A 21,735-nucleotide genomic window follows, 5' to 3' on the forward strand; every position below is an offset into this window, starting at 1 on the left:
AAAAAAAATTGGCTCTTCAAAAATTAAAACTTCAAAGGTAGGGGTTTTTATTAGACCAGATTTTTCAGTCGAGGTCAGCCAGGTTGCTAGGTCACCCTTTGTTTGTTTTATGGCTGCTGTGTCCTTCAGAGAGCTATCAAAGATCTTGCCCAAGGACTTAACCGGTTTCTCTGTCACTGATGGATCCTGGTCCCTCCCAGAGCAAAGCGGGACTCTTCATTCACTTTGCCTTTCCTCAGAACCAAAGACCTTGACTTTGCAGGTTTAAAACTCATCCTTGCCCACTGGATGAGCCGTTCGAGTCCCTGGAGAAGCCAACTGCAACCTAGAAGTGGTGTTGTCATTACTGTTAAGTCATCCATGAAGGTTCTTATTGGGGGGTGCCTTGTTCCCGATCTTGACTTGGGGCCGCTGCATACTGCCTCTGCAGACTTAACCAGCATGTTCATCGCTAGTGAGAAGAGTGACACTGCGATCATACCCTTCTCCAGATGGTGCCATGCAGATTTTACATGGCCAGAAGCCACTCGCATGCTGAAGTTGTTGTAATAGTCCATGATTAGGCTGCATATCTTGCCTGGAACATGGTGTCTTGCAAGTGCAGTTTTGACGAGCTTGTGTGAAATAGAGCCATAGGCATTTGTTAGATCGAGCCAGAGAACTGCCAGATTGCCTTTGTTCTCTCTAGCATCCCAGATCAACTGTGTAACCACTCCCGTATGCTCCAAGCATCCAGGTACACCTGGGACTCCCCCTTTCTGGACTGAGGTGTCCAGGTAGGTGTTCTTTAGGAGGAAGTCTCTCAGTCGCTGGGATAGAATCTTGAAGATCTTGCTCTCCACACTGAGCAGCAAGATGTTCCGGAATTGCTCAATGCTGTGAGAGTCCTCTTCTTTCGGTATCCACACAACCTCGGCATACCTCTCCTGGGAGGCCACTTTCCCTCTCCTCCAGTTCACCATCTTCCACAGGCATCTAAGGAGTCGTGGACATTGCTTGTAAACTTTGTAAGGTACGCCGCTGGGGCCAGGAACCGAGCTACATGTTGCTGCTCTAACAGCTTCTCTTACCTCCATCAGAATGTGTTCAGCACGGTTGAATTGTATCACTGGTTCTGGCAGTTGAACCAGTTCTCTGCAAGGCCCAAAGTCAACGTCTTTCAAAGTGTCACTGAACGTAGTGTGAAGAAACTGGTTGATCTCCTCTACAGGACAGGTGAGGTGTCCAGTGCACTTCTGGCCGAGAAGCTTCTTTGTAAAACCAAACGGATTGCCAATGAAAGCGCTGCATTTGCGACCTCTCTCCCTGGCCTTCCTTCGGTGCTGTTCCGCCCTCCTCAGTAAGATGAGCCTCTTCCTTATGATGTTTGTGAGATCTGTCAGAGCAGCTCTCTCCTATTCCTTTGCCGCCTTGTACTGATGTCTCAAGGCTTTCAACTCTTGTCTCAACTGGCTGATCTGTGCTTCTCGATGGTGGGGCCTCGCTGGGTTTCTTGCTCCACCCTTCTGTGCGACGCCAAACCGCTCTACTCCAATGTTCATTATGATGGTACACATGGATTGGAGTTTTTGTCAACATTGCCTTTCGCAACAGCTTGCAAGCAGTTGTCGATGTCCTCATCCGATTTTTGCCACTCCTTGCTGTTTGCGGGTGGCCATACCACCCTTCGTTGTTCTGACTTCCTGCTTGGGGATGGAATTTGTGTTGCCTGGAGGTACCGGGGACTGTGGGGTGAGTCCAGCCCTTTCCCCTCCTTCGTCTCACCAGATACCGCTGTTAGTGCACCAAGAGCTGTTGCTCCAACTGCGGTTCCTGAGCGTTGCTCCACTGAGCTCTTCCTTAGGAAAGCCATCTTTGCCTGGTGGATCTTCAGGCCTCTGTGTTTTTTGCAGACCTTGTCACACATGCAGGCTGTTCTTGTAATCTGTTGTCCGTTTGCTTGGGTCGTTACCGGTAATTCCGTCCGATTGGGATGCTCATGCTCCCCCCCTCTCAGGCATCCCAGCGGGTATAAATTTATTTATTTTTATTTATTTATTTTTTTTGTATATTAGTCACACTAGAGTATAAGCCACAGGACATCACTAACTTAAAAAAAATATATATGTATCAAAGTGGATCCAGAAAGTATTCACAGCACTGCGCTTTTTCCACATTTTTTGTGACAGCCTTATTCCAAAATGAATGAATTTTTTTCCTTGCAATTCTGCACACAGTACCCCATAATGACTAATATATATATATATATATATATATATATATATATATATATATATATATATATATATATATATATATATATATATATATATATATATATATATATATATATATATATATCACATGTACATAATAAGTACTCACAGCTTTTGCCATGAAGGTCAGAATTGAGCTCAAGTGCATCCTGTTTCCACTGTTCATCCTTGAGATCTTTTTTACAGCTTACTTGGAGTCCACCTGGGGTAAATTCAGTTGTTTGGACATGATTTGGAAAGTGACACGCCTGTCTACAGACATTGATACAAAAGCAGCATCTACGAAAGGCTGAGTCTTTGAAAGCAAAGATTGGCAGAGGATCTCAAGTTTGTCAACAAATGCAGAAGAAAATTAACATGTTTAAAAACAGTGTTCCTCGAAGAAAGATTAGAAGTGATTTGTGTATTTCTCCCTCTAGATTACATAATTAAACAATTCAAAGAATCTGGAGGAATTTTAGTGCATCAAGACAAAGGACCCATCCTCAGACGGCATTTCCTCAAGAACTGTTATCCATTAGTAGCTTATATAACCACATGAGCAAGGGATTACTTTGGGAAACTTTTGTCAAACACTACAACATAGTTACATTCACATCCACTCAAAACTGCACACTTTGCAGAGGAATGGCTGCCCAAGTAGGAGGTTCAGCTAAAGGACTGGCAGTCTTGGGCTGTCCCCAATAGAGAATGTGTGGAGAATTTTGAAACAAAAAATGCAGTGACATCCCCTTACTGTTGTACACCTTAAGATTTGTTTGCAGGAAGAATGGGACAGAATAACACATGAAACACTTCATCAGTTCTATCCCCCTTGTAGCGCATGGCCTCGTTTCGCCCTGATTAAATAAATACATTAATGCTGTCTCAACAAAAACCTGAGTTTTCAACTGGAGACAGACTGTGTTTCCACCCCCAGTTGAGAAATTCCTTGGCCATCTGGAAGATAAGGCTGAGGCCTCCCCTTTGGGCCTCAACACTGCGTTGCAGAGAAAAACAAAACTGTAATTCAAAGTTCTTCAAAGGAAGCCTTGCCTGGTTTATTGGTTAAACTCCGGTCATTATGAGTTACATGATATTATAATTGCTTCACATCAGAATCTGAGCTTCTCCAGGCCAGGAGAACCCAAATTTTATGACTTCAAGCCCAGGACAGAACCTCTCCTTATCGCCAGGACCTTCCCCCATGAGAAGACCTGGTCATAAAACTTTGTCTTGACAATCAGCTTTTATCTTGAGGTTTAAAGCAAAAGAAAAGACCTTTCTTTTAAAATAAAAAATAGAGCCGCGAATGGCACGGACAAAAGCACCTCCATGTTGGTCTCACATGACGGCTTTCAGATGGCTTTCAGACTGCTTTAGGTGGCTTTTCAGTCGTGTGACCATCCGAGAAATTGTGGATGAGCTGGACATGCCAGAACATGTCCTGTGAGGCTTCATCACGGCGTTGCTTTGCGCCATGCGGCTCCGTCCCGACGCGCAAATTCCTCCAGTCCTCTTTCCATGACAAAAACTCCTGTAACAGTGGAATGTGCCAAAAAAGTGCTGATGTCCACATCTTCTGCCATTTCTGTGGAAGTCAGACGACGTCCCGGATCAACAAAGCCTTCACTTTTGAAATGATCTGGTTGTTTCAGTGGGGTTTCAGCCTGTCGATCGGCGCTCGGAGTGCGCCGCGCTCTCAGACGCTGTGGGCGGTCTTTAAACCGGCTGGAGCACTCCTTAATCTGTGTAATCCCTATAAAATCGTCCCTGAAAGCCATCTGAATTTTCCAAATGGTGTCCACCTGGAGGTCTCTCACACTTTCTGGAAAAATTTGATGCAGCAAAGCTCCAAATCGTTCAGACATTTTATTCGCAATAAAAATCCGACGAGAGGGGTGGACCACTGCTCACACAAAGCCTGCTCACAGGCGAATGACGCAACCGACAGGCATGAAAAAACTCACGCATGCGCACGAAGGTTCAAGCTTGGCTGATGCAATCACACGTGATTCAAATCCATATAGTTTTTGAAAAAAATAAAAAGGTCCGTTACTTTTTGGACAGACCTCATATGAGTCTAAACTGAACAGCCTGTTTTTTGTTCAGACTCATGTTCATTCAAAGTAGATTATATGGGATACAATTTGATTACAGATGCACTGTATGTGTATTTTAGACAGGAAAGTCTCCATTTAGCATAAACATTTTTCTACAATATTATGCCAGATAAAATTTGACAACAGATATAGAAGTAAAATTTTCTTTTATTTAGAAATCTTTTTCCCCCATCCCATGTGGGTCTACAGCTTTTCAGATAAAGATTTGCAATCATTTGCTTTGAATAAGATGTGAAGAATTAGCAATCACAAGAAACTGATTTATAAATGAATAAATATATACAGAATGTACAGAAACTTTAATTTCAGTGATTTTAGAACAAACCCCTGAATTTAATCATGCTGTGCTGCTGAAATTTTTTCATACACAAACACACCATGCCAGGAATAAATGATCATTTATAAGAAAAGGTGAGTGAACAAACCATTCTGTTTTGTAAGCAGCTTATATCCGACAGCGTTGTTGTTGTTGTCGTCGTCATCGTCATCCCCTGACAGCTGCGCTTCATCCTGGTTTTCTGTCGCGTTCGTTTCACCGTCGCTTCATTCATCAGAAACTTCATCTTCTTCAAAAACAATCAATATGTCACTTAAATCTTCGCTATAATCGCTCACTATGCCTTCGCTGTCTGTGTCTGCCGTATTGGTAAACAGCCGCACTTCGACACATTTACTCGCATGACGTCACATCCATCGCAGCAAAAAAGTAGGTCAACTCGGAGGCGGTAAATTCAAATTCTTAGCTGGGTAATGCAGCATCTAAATCCTTGTTCAGTGTAATTTTATGGTAAAAAAAAAAACAAACAAAGACAACGTGTGGAAAAAGCTTTTTTTTATTCTTCAAGAATATGTAAAAATGTCATGACCCTTTAATATGAGATCACTGTTTCTTGGGCCGCACGGTGGCTTAGTGGTTTGCACTGTTGCCTCACAGCGAGAAGGTCATGGGTTCAATTCCCACCTGTGGCCTTTCTGTGTGGCGTTTGTAAGTTCTCCCCGTGTTTGCGTGGGTTTCCTCTGGCTGCTCCGTTTTCCTCCCACATCCAAAGACGTGCGGGTTAGGTGGATTGGAATCTTTAAATTATCCGTGTGTGTGGGTGTGACTGTGTTTGTTTGTCTGTTTGTGGCCCTGTGACAGACTGGCGTCCTGTCCTGGGTGTACCCCGCCTCGTGCTCTGACTGCTGGGATAGGCTCCAGCCCCCTGTGACCCTTAAATGGACTAAGCAGTTGAAGATGTGTGTGTGTGTGTGTGTGTGTGTGTGTATGTGTGTGTTTGTGTTTGTTTTTATTCTAATTTGTGTTTTCAATATTGTGCCAACTTCTTCTGATTTGGGGTTGTATATGAATTTTATTTTCCCTGGCGTAATAATTATTGGCCCTGATAGTTGTGTGATGTGCTGTCTGATCTTGTGCATGTCTTCTTTCGGGTTTCCACAGCAGATCACCAGTCTCCATCTCACCCTATCCTTTGCATTTTCCTTTGTCACACCAATCACTTATTTGTCCTCCCCCACCACATCTATAAATGTCTTTGACCTCCCTCTACTTCTCATCCCATCATCAGCATCCTTCTCACCATATATTCCACATTACTCTCTTACTTATTCCCAAAACCTCTCAACTTTGCCTCTCTCACTCTGTCTTCAAAGTATTCTACCTACACTGTCGCTATGGCATTCTTAATTTTGTCTATTCTTAACCACTGTCACACTGCTTTCCTACATATCCTGCAGCACCCTTACACGATCTGTTATATCCTGTCATGAGTGTTGCATAAATCCACAAGCCATATCCATATTGCTGCTCAGAGATCTTCACCTGCTTTCTCAGTTTTGCTTTGACTACTCTTTTCCTTGACATCATGTTGTGGCTTATCAACTTCATGGCTGTCTGTAATTACTGCAGCTCTGCACAGTGCACTTCAGAGATTCTGTTAGTTTTCAAGATTTTAAAAACTCCACTGCCAAACATTCCTAAACATCTCCATGCCGCCACTAGTATGTCATTTGGACCAACTTTTGACTCCTCATCCTTTTCATAGCTGTCCTCACTTCATTATTGCTAATCCATTACACCTCAACCTTTTCTGTCTCTTATTTTCTTTATTCATCAGCTCCTCAAAGTACTCCCTCCATCTTTTCAACACATTGTCCTCACTTGTTAAAATATTTCCATTAATATTTTTATAATTGCATCATTTTTAGCTTGATCTGTCCATCTGGCTAATCAGTACAAATCCTTTTGTCCTTCCTTAGTGTCCAGCCACACTTTCAGCTCAGTATATACTGTTTTCTTAGCTTTTGCCACCTCTCTCCTCAGGCCATGTCCTTCTGCTTCTGTTTACTTTCTTTGTCTCTCTGACCATCCCAATTTTTATTTTTATTTTAACCTCTTCCTCCTTATACTTTCCTATACTTCCTCATTTCATAGCCTTATCTTCCATCCTCTGTTCAGATGTCACACCTTCCAAGCTGTCTCCGTCACCATTTCTGAAGTTTGTGTGTTTGGGTTATGTGTAGCTTACTGTTTTTGTAATTCTTTGTTCCTTTTAGTTTTTAGTTCTCTCGACATGTCCCGGTCTGTGTCTGTGACGGCAGCGGGCCAGTGTCGCCTGGCCCCCCTCATCCAAGTCATCCTGGACTGCAGCCACCTCTATGACTACACCGTCAAGCTGCTGTTTAAGCTGCACTCCTGTGAGTGTTGCACACCTGTCTTTGCCAAACTGGATAACTTCACCAAATGAAATGGGCACAATAATTTGTTCCTTATGTTTAGTTAAGATTAGAACGATTCCCTCTCTTTGCAATATTTCTGTTGTGAATAAAATGTCTTTGCAACATCCCACTTGGATGTACATTTATTATTTATGAATTGTTTATGAGCAAAATCAGTAGTTTTCTAAATCCTATTGTTCATGGAGGCTGTGTGTATCCTTAAAGTAGATGAGACATTTTTTTCATAAAGACATCCTTGTCTCTTCTAGGAATTTCCCTGATCTCTTGTGTATATGAACCCCTTTAAAGTGTCACATTATCAACTAAAAATGCATGAAATTCAGTCCTTTTGTCACTTTCTGAAAAATGAAGTTTTTGAGATTTGAATGCTTTCACCTGTCAGCTTTGATATATTCATGCACAAATTCCATCATGCATGCATTGTGTATATATTTAATGTATGAAAGCATTGCACAAGCCAGTGCTCAAGCACCTTTCACATCTATTTGTTGTTTGTCTACTTCTAGGCCTGCCAGCAGACACTCTCCAGGGCCACCGGGATCGCTTTCAGGAGCAGTTTAAGAAGTATGACTGTTCACCAGCGGGCACACACTGAAAAACAGTTGGCCACGGTTACACTTTCCTTTGAGTCATCCTGACCTCTAGGACTGAGCTTTAAATCTGTATCAAACCAATTCTGCAAACTCCTTAGTGCTTTATTAGTATTTTTCTCTCTGATTCTGTCCCCTCCCTTTCCCTTCTGTATGTCATCCAGCTTAGTTTCACAGTTTCAGTAATTTATACTGACAAATCAGAAGTGGGTAGCACGGTGGTATAAGGGCCTTTTACACCGCACACTTTCCAAATGTCAGGCAACGCTTCCCAAAGCGTGGTGACGTCAGATGCTTTGCTTCAGAAGCAGCAAGGGGGCGGAGATTGCTACATCACACTCTGGCTGTTTCCACAACCTGAAAAAGTTGCGCGATTGCCATCTTGAATTTGCGTCGCCTGAACCACAAAAAAGCTTTAAAAAACAGCAGTAAAACGATTCTCCCATCATCCTGCTGGGAGAAGCTTTTTTTCAGCTACTTTTCGGAGTGACGCCGACCGAGGGAGGACTGACGACTTGGTGGAATATCAGTCGAACCGCGACAGCGGGCCAACCCACACAGAGAAGTCGGGGTTCAGGCATCATCCCTGGGCAGAGCGAGGCAGGCAGCCAGGGTGATGGAGGAAACCCACTCAGTTCGAAATCTCCCATTTTTTGATATATGTGAACTTCCAGTTTGACCAGCAAGGCTTAGTTCTGCAGCTTTATCGAGGTGAGAATAATATAAAAGTAAAACGTGACGTTTAATGCACTGCTGTGAAGGTTTAATGATCGGCTAACGTTAGCTTAGCCTTTTAGCACAGTTGATCTGAGTGAACACTTTAATTTGTAAATGGTTCAGTTTTTTTTTATTTTTACTAAATAAAGCTACAGCTTTTTTTCAGAGACCACAAAAAATAACTTCTTTTTTTTTTCCCAGGCATTTTTTTCCTGTAGTTTACTCTGTTATTTACACACACACACACACATATATATATATATATATATGTACTCGGTTTAGTGTTTCTTTATATTCTAAGAAATATTTTTTATTTGTCCCAATCAGGAAAATTTGCTGTGCAGACAACCTAAATACAGATGCACTTCAAAAACTTCCATTGATGAGCTGAACATTATGAAGTCCTGTTGAAAGAAAACATCTCTGCTCTTCAAAATAGGAGAAAAGTGTCTTCAACAACAGCACCAGAGGTCGAAGCTGCAGAAAAGACCTTCATCTGGTCCAGAGATCACTAGTCAAATTTATTTTTTAGAAATGAGACTGTCCTCACCACAACATTAAAGGCAGTCACATATTTTGATGTAATTACAAGTTGAAATCAATCAATCAATCAATTTTATTTATATAGCGCCAAATCACAACAAACAGTTGCCCCAAGGCGCTTTATATTGTAAGGCAAGGCCATGCAATAATTACGTAAAAACCCCAACGGTCAAAACGACCCCCTGTGAGCAAGCACTTGGCAGTGGGAAGGAAAAACTCCCTTTTAACAGGAAGAAACCTCCAGCAGAACCAGGCTCAGGGAGGGGCAGTCTTCTGCTGGGACTGGTTGGGGCTGAGGGAGAGAACCAGGAAAAAGACATGCTTAGGAGGGGAGCAGAGATCAATCACTAATGATTAAATGCAGAGTGGTGCATACAGAGCAAAAAGAGAAAGAAACACTCAGTGCATCATGGGAACCCCCCAGCAGTCTAAGTCTATAGCAGCATAACTAAGGGATGGTTCAGGGTCACCTGATCCAGCCCTAACTATAAGCTTTAGCAAAAAGGAAAGTTTTAAGCCTAATCTTAAAAGTAGAGAGGGTGTCTGTCTCCCTGATCTGAATTGGGAGCTGGTTCCACAGGAGAGGAGCCTGAAAGCTGAAGGCTCTGCCTCCCATTCTACTCTTAAAAACCCTAGGAACTACAAGTAAGCCTGCAGTCTGAGAGCGAAGCGCTCTATTGGGGTGATATGGTACTATGAGGTCCCTAAGATAAGATGGGACCTGATTATTCAAAACCTTATAAGTAAGAAGAAGAATTTTAAATTCTATTCTAGAATTAACAGGAAGCCAATGAAGAGAGGCCAATATGAAATGACTCAATTAAAAAAAAATTTCATCATAAGGTTTATGTCACAGAAATCCTACTTTACAATCACACTGCAGTCATTGTTAAATTATCTCCTGTTGCATTTATAATAAACATTTGTATTTATTTACAGTGTCTGTTTTTCTGGTTGAAATGAGATATGAATAATCGACCAGACTTTTAAAAAAAATGTACAAATTTCTATGTTATTTTATTTGTCTAAAAATAAAATAACTGTCCAAGGTAAAATAAATGTCCAAGGTTCCTTATGTTAAACAAGAAATTATCTAATCTGAAATAACAGGTGGTTTTAATTTACAGATGAAGAAAGGTATCTAAAATAACCATTTCTTTAACTATTTTAATTACAAGTGTTCTAAACTTTTTTAACAGTAATCACAAATTTTGAGGTTAAATAAAAACATTTGCAAGGATTTTTCTTCAGAAAACTGCTCTGTAAATGAGCAGTCCTGTGACATGTTTCTGTTTTGTATAGATCAGTGGTTTCTGCCACTAGTCTTCTGTGTTTTAGCTCGACGCGTCATTCCTATTGGACAGCGCAAAGCTATGTCAGAGTTCAGAGCAGCGAAAGTTTGATTTGGTTGAACTTCGACCACGTCAGCCTGTCGACAAGCGGCAATAGGCGCTCCCGTCAGAAGCGTCGGTTTAACTCGGCTTTTGACGCATGGCTTCTGACGCCTCTAAAAAGCAACGCGTCTCATTGAGAATAATGCTTTTTAGACCGATTCATGATGCCTCTGACGCTTCCAACGCGTCCGGTGTAAAAGGCCCTTCAGTGTTTAGCACTGATGCTTATAGCAAGAAGGTTGTGGGATCGCTTCCTGCCCTTTCTTTGTGGAGTTTGCATGTTCTCCTCGTGTTTGTGTGGGTTCCTGCCGGGTGCTCCAGCTTCTTCCCACATCCAAAGACATGCAGGTTAGGTGGATTGGAAATTTGTCTGTAAGTGTGTGCAAATGTGTTTGTTTGTCTATATGTGGGCTTGCGACAGACTGGTGTCCTGTCCAGGGTGTAACCCTCTTGACGCCTCATGACTGCTGGGTTGGGCTTCAGCCCCAACATGGAGTAAGCAGGTATAGAAAATGGCTGAATGGAAATCAGAAAGTGAAGGAAAGTAGTGGATATAGGACAAAAGGGGAAAATAGTAATAAAATTGCTTAGTAAAGAGAAGTATTATGAACAGAACACATTAAAGGGAAAAAAATGTGTCCATTAGTTATGTTTATGTTAAACATCCTCAAAGTTGCACAATTATTTGATTGTGCATATCGAAATTTTTCATCTACAACCAAAAGTAGAGTGTGAAATGACTCTGGTTGCGGTCTTATTTATGTAATGGAAATCCATATCATGATTGCTTAATCTGTGAGATATGCCCAGGGAGTCAGTCTGCAGTCAGCAACATGACAACACAGTATCTGAGAGAAAAATAGATGTAAGTAGCAGAATTTTGCATAGAAATTTTAGACACACCCCAAGATTTCTTTCTATCTTTCTTTCTTTCTTTCTTTCTTTCTTTCTTTCTTTCATTTTACTCTTAAGGATGCCTTCCTTAATGTTCATGGTGCATCTCTTTTCCTAAAAAAAAAAAAAAAAAAAAAAAAGACACCTGTTGCCTGATATGAAGTTGTTGTAAAGTTGTGCAATATGGCTTATTTAAATGTAAAAATGTAATTATGTTTTTTGCGTAGCGCTGTCTTCTTGTCCAATTGTTCTCAATCACAGGACAACTGAGGCTGAAAATGACACAATAAATGATCTTTTTTCTAAACTTACTTTTCCTTTTTGGAAATACAACTTTTCAAAGTTATTTGAATGAAAATAACCTCTGTGCGGCCCTGTCACAGATTGGCGTCCTGTCTAGTGTGTACCTTACCTCACACTCTGACTTGGGATAGGCCCCAGCCTTCATGACCCTTAATTGGAGTAAATGAGTATAGACAATGGATTGGTGGATGGATAACCTCCCGTGCATAGTTTTCCTGTTTGCAGTTCATGCAGGATGTGATGACGTTGGGAACCTTTGTCCAGTTGTTAGGAGTATTAAGTATACATCCAGTTAAATACTGGAATAATTCACATTTGTCAATGTAATTTACCTCAAACAACGCATCCAACTATTCTTTGGTTGCAATTTATCAAATGTGAGAATTTGTCTTTTCACATTGACAGCATAGATGTCCATAAATTAAGCTATGTGTAATCATGTGAAATGACACAGGGGAAACATATTAAAGACCTGAAGAAAGGGAGGTGCAAAAAGACATAGAAAGCCAAGACACCAGCTGAAATCTATCGGTAATCAGTAAGCAATCCTGCCCTTGTCAGTTCAAATTAATATCAACAGGTTTAGTCCCAACTGATGGCATATAAAAAGGTGTTTCATTGCCAAGATGTCACACAAGAAACACGGGTAAAAGCAAAGAGCTCTCAAGATCTTTGCAACGTTATTGTTGCAAAACATATTGGTGACAGAAGGATTTCTACATTTCTGAATGTTTCAGTGAGCACTGTCAGGGCCATAATCTGGAAGTGGAAAGAACATCATTTCACCATAAACCAGCTATGACCAGGTGCTCCTTTCAAGATTTCTGACAGAGGAGTGAAAAGAATTATCAGAAGAGTTGTCCAATAGCCAACGACCACTTGTATAGCGCTTCAGAATGACCTGGAATTAGTAGGTACAATTATTTTAAAGAAAACTCTAAGTAATGCACTCAACCTCCATGGCCTGTATCCATGCTCACCATGCATGACTCCATTGCTGAAGGCAAAAGCATATTGAAGCTCATTTAAAGTTTGCTGCACAACATTTAGACAAGCCTTTATGGGGAAAAAATAAATTGGGTGAAAATTCATGAGATTTGAAAAATATTAACCACTGCTGCCTGGACCCTGTTTTTTTGTTGTGTGCAAGTGACATTTTGAGTTATGGACTGGATACATTAGTGGCAGATTTGTTACATTTGCCTCAGGTTGCATTTTTGAGGCATTTAACATGGACTTCCTCATCAAGGACCCCTCAGTGTGGAAGGATAACATGTCATTCCAGTCTTCACAGCAGGTCCTAGATAACATTGCTGCTGTCAATGATGTTGCTGAATGAGGAGTTGCACTTATCCAGGATTACAATCACATCATAACGAAGGATGAACAGCAGCACCGATACCTGCTGCAAATTGTTGAGTGGCAATGATGTCAGTTCCTGGAGGCGAAGAAAATCAGAACCAAACTCCACTCCCCATGACTCTCACTAAATAGGTGGACAGTGACATGTAATACTTTTTTATCTCTCCTGTATGGTCAGTTAAAGGAGAATGAATTATTTTTTCAATTTGTATTTAATTTGTGAACATTAAACTGTGAAGTATTGCTAGTTTGTGCTAATATGCTCAACTATTGCAATTTCCACCCCGCATGCAGCAGTGGTTAGAATAGTCACATTTTTTCATCAAGATGAACAATTTTGTCAAGAAGTACCTTAAGAAAGTCACATTTTAACTTTTGGCATACTGTAGAAGACCACCGTAAGGTCAAATGGCACTGCACATCACCCCCAAAACACCTGTTTTTCAGCATACGGCCCTGCCAAACATCATATAATTGAAGGAAAGATGAATAGAAAGTTGTATTGAGACATTCTTGATAAAAATCTGCTGTCATCTACCAGGATGATGAAGATGGACATTTCAGCAAGACAAAGATCCCAAACACACAGCCAAGAAAACTCAATTACTTACAGAGAATGAAAATAATTTCTTCATAAAGGAGGCATCTTGAAGCTGTCATTACCAACAAAGGCTTTTATATGAAGTATTAAATATTTCAGTCAGCGTGTTTAATACTTTTTCCCTGTGTCATTCCATTTTATTACACATAACATAATTTCTGTACTTATTTGTTTTGGTTTCTTTGCATGTGTGGATTACTTGGGTTGTTACCAACATCTGGTGAAAATTTCATGTCAATCGCAACTTCAGAAAAATATGTACTGAGAAAAATGGTGATGTGTTCAATACTTATTTTACCTGCTGTATTGTTGTAAATGGAATAGCTTTGTGTTCTAGATTGCTCAGATTTACAAGATGGGATGGGGGGTACGGGGGCATTTTGAGTTGCAAACTTGTCGAGATGGAGTCAGTTAAGTTTTTCCAGAACTGCCATAGCACGGGTTATCTGTGAGTAGCAAGATGAGCTACAGTGATGCTGGTTTCATCCAGAAAATAAGCCTTTTCATCATACGTCAGTTCATTAAACTTATTGAACGAGCTTTTTTTGAAGAGCTTCAGTGGTCATAATTAGTTGTCATTTAACAGTTGTAATGTATGCACTCTGTCTGTTTCAGGCTGAAGAGTCTATTCTATCGTTCCAGTAATTTGCAATATTTCAAGAGGTTGATTCAGATTCCACAGTTGCCTGAGGTAAAGGCTGCCCTCCTGACATTTTACCTTTTAATCTCCTGCCATTAACTTGACCCATGAACAAATTTTTTTTTTATGTTGTATTTATTTCCATTTGCCTGACATTGTGTAACTTGTGTGGAAAGTGTGTCCTGGAAATGAAATGATCTCCAATTCAGAATAGGCTTCTCTGATGTGCTCAGAATGTTTGTCTGGCCTTCGTCAGAATTTTTCAGCTCCTGCATTTTAAGTAAATAATTAAAAATATTAAGAAATGATCACTTTTGTATAAACAGTATATTACTGAAAATGCCCAAAGTTATGGAAAAAATGCAGTCATAATCATATACTGAAATTGAAAACATATAGATATAAAATGTCCAGTCAGTACAATACATTGTTAAACATCCTCTCACTCACGAGGAAGGGTCATCTCATCCAGGATCTCCTCATTGAAGTTTGACCTTCTCTGTTTAACAGACATCGCAACAACCCAATGGCTTTTCCTAACTCAGTGAATCCAGTCCGCCGGGGTTTGTTTTCATTTGTCCTCCCTGTGGTTCACACTGGGAAGGAGGTCTCACGATAATTTACCACGAGAAGTGGAAAGTCTCATTGGTGTCTTACGATCCCTGCCTTCACCTCCTTCAAATCCACTGTGTGTTAACTGTCTAGATGTACTTCCTACCATTATTGCAACTGTTTACACCCCCCCCCCCCCCCCCACACACACACCCACACACCGCCGCCCAACCAAATAATGACTTTTTAAATGATTTTGTTGCTTTTCTTAAACATATATTCATCCTCTCTCCAAACATAATACTGCTTGGACATTTCAACACACACATGGACAATATTAATAATCCAAACACCAGAGTCTTTTCATTTTGTCTTGAGAGTTTTGGATTTCAGCAGCATATTGATGTCCCCACCCACTCTAAAGGGCATATCTTGGATTTAATCTCTTGCTCCGGTGTCACGCTATTTGATTGTACAGCAGATGAACTTCCTATAACTGAGCATTTTCTCCTCTCATTCAAAGTCAAACTCACTCCCTCCATTACCAAGTTCCCCCATCTCATCTCCTTCTGTAATATTAAGGACATTATTAATTTTGATTCTCTGTCCTCTAGCATTGATTCTTTCATGGATGTTCATAATTTATCCACCCTCAATGAGCTGGTTTCACACTATAATGCTGGACTTCACAGGCTCCATAGATAAACTGGACTTGTTCACAGACAGATGCACAAAAATCATTTACTACCTTACAAGGGATGTATTGCTCAAAACAAATCGAATTATTACTGTGGAATAAAAAGGTAAAACTAACTCCTTGTTTTCACTGTTCAATAATATCGTGCGATCTCCAGACCCTCTACCATCTCACCTGTACTCCGATACCTTCTGTAACTCCCTTATGTGTGTCTTTGATGAAACAATCCAGAAGATCCATCAGCATCTCTGACCAAACTCCTCTGTCCATACCTCAGCTGAACTTCATCCACACACATTCATTTTCTTCCTTCCAGCTTCCCACCCTCTCTGAAATCTCAGATCTCATCTGTACAGTGCATCTGGAAAGTATTCACAGCACTTCCCTTTTTACACATTTTTCATGTTACAGCCTTATTCCAAAGTGGATACAATTCATTATTTTGTTGTCAGAATTCTACACACCATCCCAGAGGAGACCATCCCTTCATTTTTAGACCCCATAAGTAATTATACAAACTAAAACGTTAATTTTTTTAATGACCCTTATATCCTTGCATTTTTTTCTCATCAGTTTTACAGACTGGTTTCTTTAGACAAGTCAGGATGGACACATGAACATTTCCAAGTCACTGACTATCCAGGTTTTAAGGTTGTCTTCATGAAGATGATATGCAGATTTTATTGGGCATATGTATGTTTACAATGACTTCTCAAGGTCTCCTGGCCTCAGGTGTCAGAAGTGTCCACTTTGGGTGTGTAGCTGACATGGTGAAATGTTTGTGATTTCATCAAAGAAGGGATCATACCTTTCACATATGAGCTTACCTGCTCCACTAACACACCTTCCTAGTGGTGTACAGGAGAAAAATATTTTCTTAAATGGATGATGAGAAATTGCAGTTTTCTAGGAAGCACGTGGTAGACTCGAGCCTAGAGTTGATGTTTTCTTCTGTTAAAGTCCTGTCATGATTACAACTGTGCCATTCTCTCCTTGCAGAATCCTCCTAACTTTCTGCGTGCTTCAGCTCTGTCAGAGCATATTAGCCCTGTGGTTGTGATTCCCGCCGAGTCTTCGTCCCCTGAGTCAGAGCACGTGGTGGAGACAGATGACCTGGTGGACACTGACGTCCCTGTACAGCCGGTACAGAACCGAGACAAGTACCTCTGAATCGTACCTTCTTAAATACTGACCATTTTTTGTACCCATTTGGTCACTGAATGTAATGAGCATTAATATTTAAGAAGGATGTTTGAGGAAGTCAGACAGGATATCACCTTCCAGGCGTTTACAGTTTCATAGAATCTTGTTTAAAATGGCTTTTTAAATTCATGTACACCTGTGGTAAAATCTCACCAATTTAACATGTTACAAGCATAAGGGATAAGGAAGTGTTCAATATTTTAGAGGTCCAGCTTGTAAGCCGTTAGGTCACAGACTGAGCATTAGCTCCTGTCAAAGTTTTGTTACATTCACAGACAATGAGCTGGAGGATTTGGAAAAAAAAACAAAAAAAAACAGTCTAAATAATCCAAGAGGGACAGGAAAACCTCATTCAGTGATGGAAATTCTGCAATGTGAAATTGATATGCACAGGTTGACCCACCCATTCTTTCTTTTGTTTTAAAAATCAGGCTCCAGTAGAGACGAAGTTTGACGACCTGTTCGGGACCTCAGCTGCTATAGACCCCTTTAACTTCAACAGTCAGAATGGCATGCGGAGGGACGATAAGTAAGACAACACATGATAATTTATATGTATTTTTGAATGTAAGTTGATGCTCAACTCAAGGAGAGATTGTTCACATGGTAAGAATCAGAATCAAATTTACTGCCAAGTAAGTTTGCACATACAAGGAATTAGATCTGGTGTTATTAGTGCATAAACAATAAAAAAGAAAAGAAGTAAGAGTCAGATAGGCAATACTGTATTCACTGTTAAATAAATATAAATGTAACATAGTGAAATGGGACTGCAAAAACAGGTGATTGGAGTACAGATGTACGGTAGGAGAGGTGATGGTCTAGTGGTTAAGGCATTGGGCTTGAGACCAGAAGATTCTTGGTTCAAATCCCAGCCTGACTGGAATAATCACTCGGGGCCCTTGGGCAAGGTCTTTAATCCCCTTTTGCTCCTGGTGTGTAGTGAGCGCCTTGTATGGCCACACCCGGACATTGGGGTGAATGTGAGGCATTATTTGTAAAGCGCTTTGAGCGTCTGATGCAGATGGAAATCGCTATATAAATGCAGTCCATTTACCATTTATGTATTTACAGTACCTTTCAGGGCAGGAATGATCAATCTGTACTTTGGGGTGGGGGGGGGGATAAGTGGGTCTCTCTGGCATTATTTATAAGTGTAGCTGTGGATGGAAAGAAGCTGTTTTTGTGTCTTGAGATTTTGGTCCTGATCGACCAGAGGGGAGGGTAACAAAAAGTTTGCGTCCTGGGTGATCAGTCACAATCTTCCTTGCTTGCCTCAGGGATCCTGGAGGTGTACAGGACCTGAAGGGGTGGCAGACTGCAGTTGATCACCTTCTCTGCTATGTGGATGATATGCTGCAGTCTGCTTCTGTCCTTAGCAGTGGCAGCAGTGTACCAGACAGTGATGGAGGAGGAGAGGATGGACTGAATGATCATTTCTATTTTAGTAGAGTTATTTCTATTCTGTCAGTTTTTCTCAAACTTTTTCAGACCATTTAACCAATAAAAAAATAAAATATTCTTGTGAGCCACCTAACTTCTGAAATAACAGTACGCTACAAATTACAGCCTTTACAAAAAGCTTTACAAATAGCTTTGTTTACTCAGTCCCATATATGCTACTATCTGTTTGACTTTGGAGTCTCTTGGAGAATTTGAGAAATGCTTTTAATTTAGAATATGATATTAATTTAAAATTTAATATTTTGCCAGTGTACGAGGTCTGTTAGAAAAGTATCCGACCTTATTATTTTTTTCAAAAACCATATGGATTTGAATCACGTGTGATTACATCAGACATGCTTGAACCCTCGTGGGCATGCGAGAGTTTTTTCACGCCTGTTGGTTACGTCATTCGCCTGTGGGCAGTCTTTGAGTGAGGAGTCGCCCACCCTCTCGTCGATTTTTTTTTCATTGTTTAGGAATGGCTCAGAGACTGCTGCTTTGTTTGATCAAAATTTTTTCAAAACTGTAAAGCACAACTGAGTGGACACCATTCGATAAATTCATCTGGTTTTCGGTAAAAATTTTAACGGCTGATGAGAGATTTTGGTCTGGTAGTGTCGCTGTAAGGACGGCCCACAGCGCCTGATGGCGATCTGCGCTTCGAGGCGGCAGCGTCTCGCTGTTTCAAGTTGAAAACGTCCACATTTCAGGCTCTGTTGACCCAGTAAGTCGTCAGAGAACAGAGAACTTTCAGAAGAAGTCGGCATGAGGAGTTTATTTGGACATTCCATTGTTAACGGACATTTTGTAATGAAAGAACGTGCGGGCAGAGTCGCATGTCGGGCGGACCCGACCGTGGGGGGTCGCGCCAGGAAAAACACCTCCGTTTGAAACCTTAACGGGCAAGTTGGAACATGCCCAAGCTGTTAAACAATTTCTCAGTTACTCACTTGTTGAAAGCCATCAAAAGCCGCCTGAATTTTACAAATAGTTTTCAACACGGAGGTGTTTTTCCTGTCGCGGCGCACACAGATTTGCCGAGTCGTCACGGAAACGACTCGGCGAATTTGCTTGCACGTCTTTCATTAAAAAATGTCCTTAAACAGTGGAATGTCCGCATAAAGTCCTCATGCCGGCCTCTTCTGAATCTTCTCTGTTCTCTCACGATGTCCTGGGTGAATTAAGCCTTAAATTAGGATGTTTTCAGGTCGAAACAGGCCGACAACGGCGCCTGGAAGCGCTGCACGACGTCCCGCTCCATGGGAAGTCCTTACACCGACAGAAACACCCCATAATCTCTGATCAGCCATTAAACTTTTCACCGAAAACCAGCTTAATTTCTCGAATAGTGTCCACTCGGATATTCCTCACAGGTCCAGAAAAAATTTTGATAAAGCAACGCGCGCCGTCTCGAGCAGCGTGTGAAACAAAGGAATTCAGCCGAGAGGGCGGGACCACATCTCACTCAAGGCCTGCCCACAGGGAAATGACGTCACCGACACGCGTGAAAAAACTCACTCATGCGCACGAGGGTTCAAGCATGATTGGTGTAATCGCACGTCATTCAAATCCATATAGTTAAAAAAAAATAAAATAAAAGGGTCCGTTTATTATCTAATAGACCTCGTACTTAAGGACCACTAGAGCTCACATAGACCTCTAGGCCACTGTTTGAGAAAGACTGTTCTAAATTCATATACTGCATTGAGATGTAGGCTATCTATATTGGAACTTTTGCATCTGGTTGTTTTTTGTGCAATTATGTGCTGTGGTTTTCTTCTACAACCCCTGGCAATAATTATGGAATCACCGGCCTCGGAGGATGTTCATTCAGTTGTTTAATTTTGTAGAAAAAAAAGCAGATCACAGACATGACACAAAACTAAAGTCATTTCAAATGGCAACTTTCTGGCTTTAAGAAACACTAAAAGAAATCAGGAAAAAAATTGTGGCAGTCAGTAATGGTTACTTTTTTAGACCAAGCAGAGGGAAAAAATTTTGGACTCACTCAATTCTGAGGAATAAATTATGGAATCACCCTGTAAATTTTCGTCCCCAAAACTAACACCTGCATCAAATCAGATCTGCTCGTTAGTCTGCATCTAAAAAGGAGTGATCACACCTTGGAGAGCTGTTGCACCAAGTGGACTGACATGAATCATGGCTCCAACACGAGAGATGTCAATTGAAACAAAGGAGAGGATTATCAAACTCTTAAAAGAGGGTAAATCATCACGCAATGTTGCAAAAGATGTTGGTTGTTCACAGTCAGCTGTGTCTAAACTCTGGACCAAATACAAACAACATGGGAAGGTTGTTAAAGGCAAACATACTGGTAGACCAAGGAAGACATCAAAGCATCAAGACAGAAAACTTAAAGCAATATGTCTCAAAAATCGAAAATGCACAACAAAACAAATGAGGAACGAATGGGAGGAAACTGGAGTCAACGTCTATGACCGAACTGTAAGAAACCGCCTAAAGGAAATGGGATTTACATACAGAAAAGCTAAACGAAAGCCACCATTAACACCTAAACAGAAAAAAACAAGGTTACAATGGGCTAAGGAAAAGCAATCGTGGACTGTGGATGAAAGTCATATTCAGTGATGAATCTCGAATCTGCATTGGGCAAGGTGATGATGCTGGAACTTTTGTTTGGTGCCGTTCCAATGAGATTTAAAAAGATGACTGCCTGAAGAGAACATGTAAATTTCCACAGTCATTGATGATACGGGGCTGCATGTCAGGTAAAGGCACTGGGGAGATGGCTGTCATTACATCATCAATAAATGAATAATAAATAAATAAAAGTTTACGTTGATATTTTGGACACTTTTCTTATCCCAACAATTGAAAGGATGTTTGGGGATGATGAAATCATTTTTCAAGATGATAATGCATCTTGCCATAGAGCAAAAACTGTGAAAACATTCCTTGCAAAAAGACACATAGGGTCAATGTCATGGCCTGCAAATAGTCCGGATCTTAATCCATTTGAAAATCTTTGGTGGAAGTTGAAGAAAATGGTCCATGACAAGGCTCCAACCTGCAAAGCTGATCTGGCAACAGCAGTCAGAGAAAGTTGGAGCCAGATTGATGAAGAGTACTGTTTGTCACTCATTAAGTCCATGCCTCAGAGACTGCAAGCTGTTATAAAAGCCAGAGGTGGTGCAACAAAATACTAGTGATGTGTTGGAGCGTTCTTTTGTTTTTCATGATTCCATAATTTTTTCCTCAGAATTGAGTGAGTCCATATTTTTTTCCCTCTGCTTGGTCTAAAAAAGTAACCGTTACTGACTGCCACAGTTTTTTTTTTCCTGATTTCTTATAGTGTTTCTTAAAGCCAGAAAGTTGCCATTTGAAATGACTTTAGTTTTGTGTCATGTCTGTGATCTGCTTTTTTTCCTACAAAATTAAACAACTGAATGAACATCCTCCAAGGCCGGTGATTCCATAATTTTTGCCAGGGGTTGTATTTTGTTAGTATGGCCAAAACAGATTATCACTCTACTGAGTCTGGTTTTTTTGAGGTTTCTTCCGATAATTAAAAATCCCAAGGGAAGTTGATGTCAACATTGTGCTTGCTTGCGGGTAGATAAGGTCTAGACCTTGCTTTCATAAAGTGCCTTGAGATGATTATTGTTGTGATTTGGCGCTGTATAAATTGAATTGATATCTGTATTGTGTTTTCATATTT

At 40.8% G+C, this 21,735-nt stretch overlaps 1 protein-coding gene across 4 annotated transcripts in view; it reads left to right on the forward strand.

Annotated features, from left to right (window-relative positions):
• The window catches only part of hip1 (huntingtin interacting protein 1), a 274,436-nt gene that overhangs the window by 179,995 nt on the left and 72,706 nt on the right, over nucleotides 1–21,735 (forward strand). For all 4 annotated transcript variants that reach the window (XM_034168174.1, XM_034168175.1, XM_034168172.1 and 1 more), the window contains exons 8-12: nucleotides 6,911–7,051; nucleotides 7,600–7,657; nucleotides 14,113–14,188; nucleotides 16,386–16,529; nucleotides 17,021–17,118. In XM_034168174.1, coding sequence (XP_034024065.1) covers nucleotides 6,911–7,051; nucleotides 7,600–7,657; nucleotides 14,113–14,188; nucleotides 16,386–16,529; nucleotides 17,021–17,118 — 517 coding nt within the window. The remainder of the gene's footprint in view (nucleotides 1–6,910; nucleotides 7,052–7,599; nucleotides 7,658–14,112; nucleotides 14,189–16,385; nucleotides 16,530–17,020; nucleotides 17,119–21,735) is intronic.

The sequence above is a fragment of the Thalassophryne amazonica genome, chromosome 4, assembly GCF_902500255.1.
Source record: "Thalassophryne amazonica chromosome 4, fThaAma1.1, whole genome shotgun sequence".
Taxonomy (NCBI): domain Eukaryota; kingdom Metazoa; phylum Chordata; class Actinopteri; order Batrachoidiformes; family Batrachoididae; genus Thalassophryne; species Thalassophryne amazonica.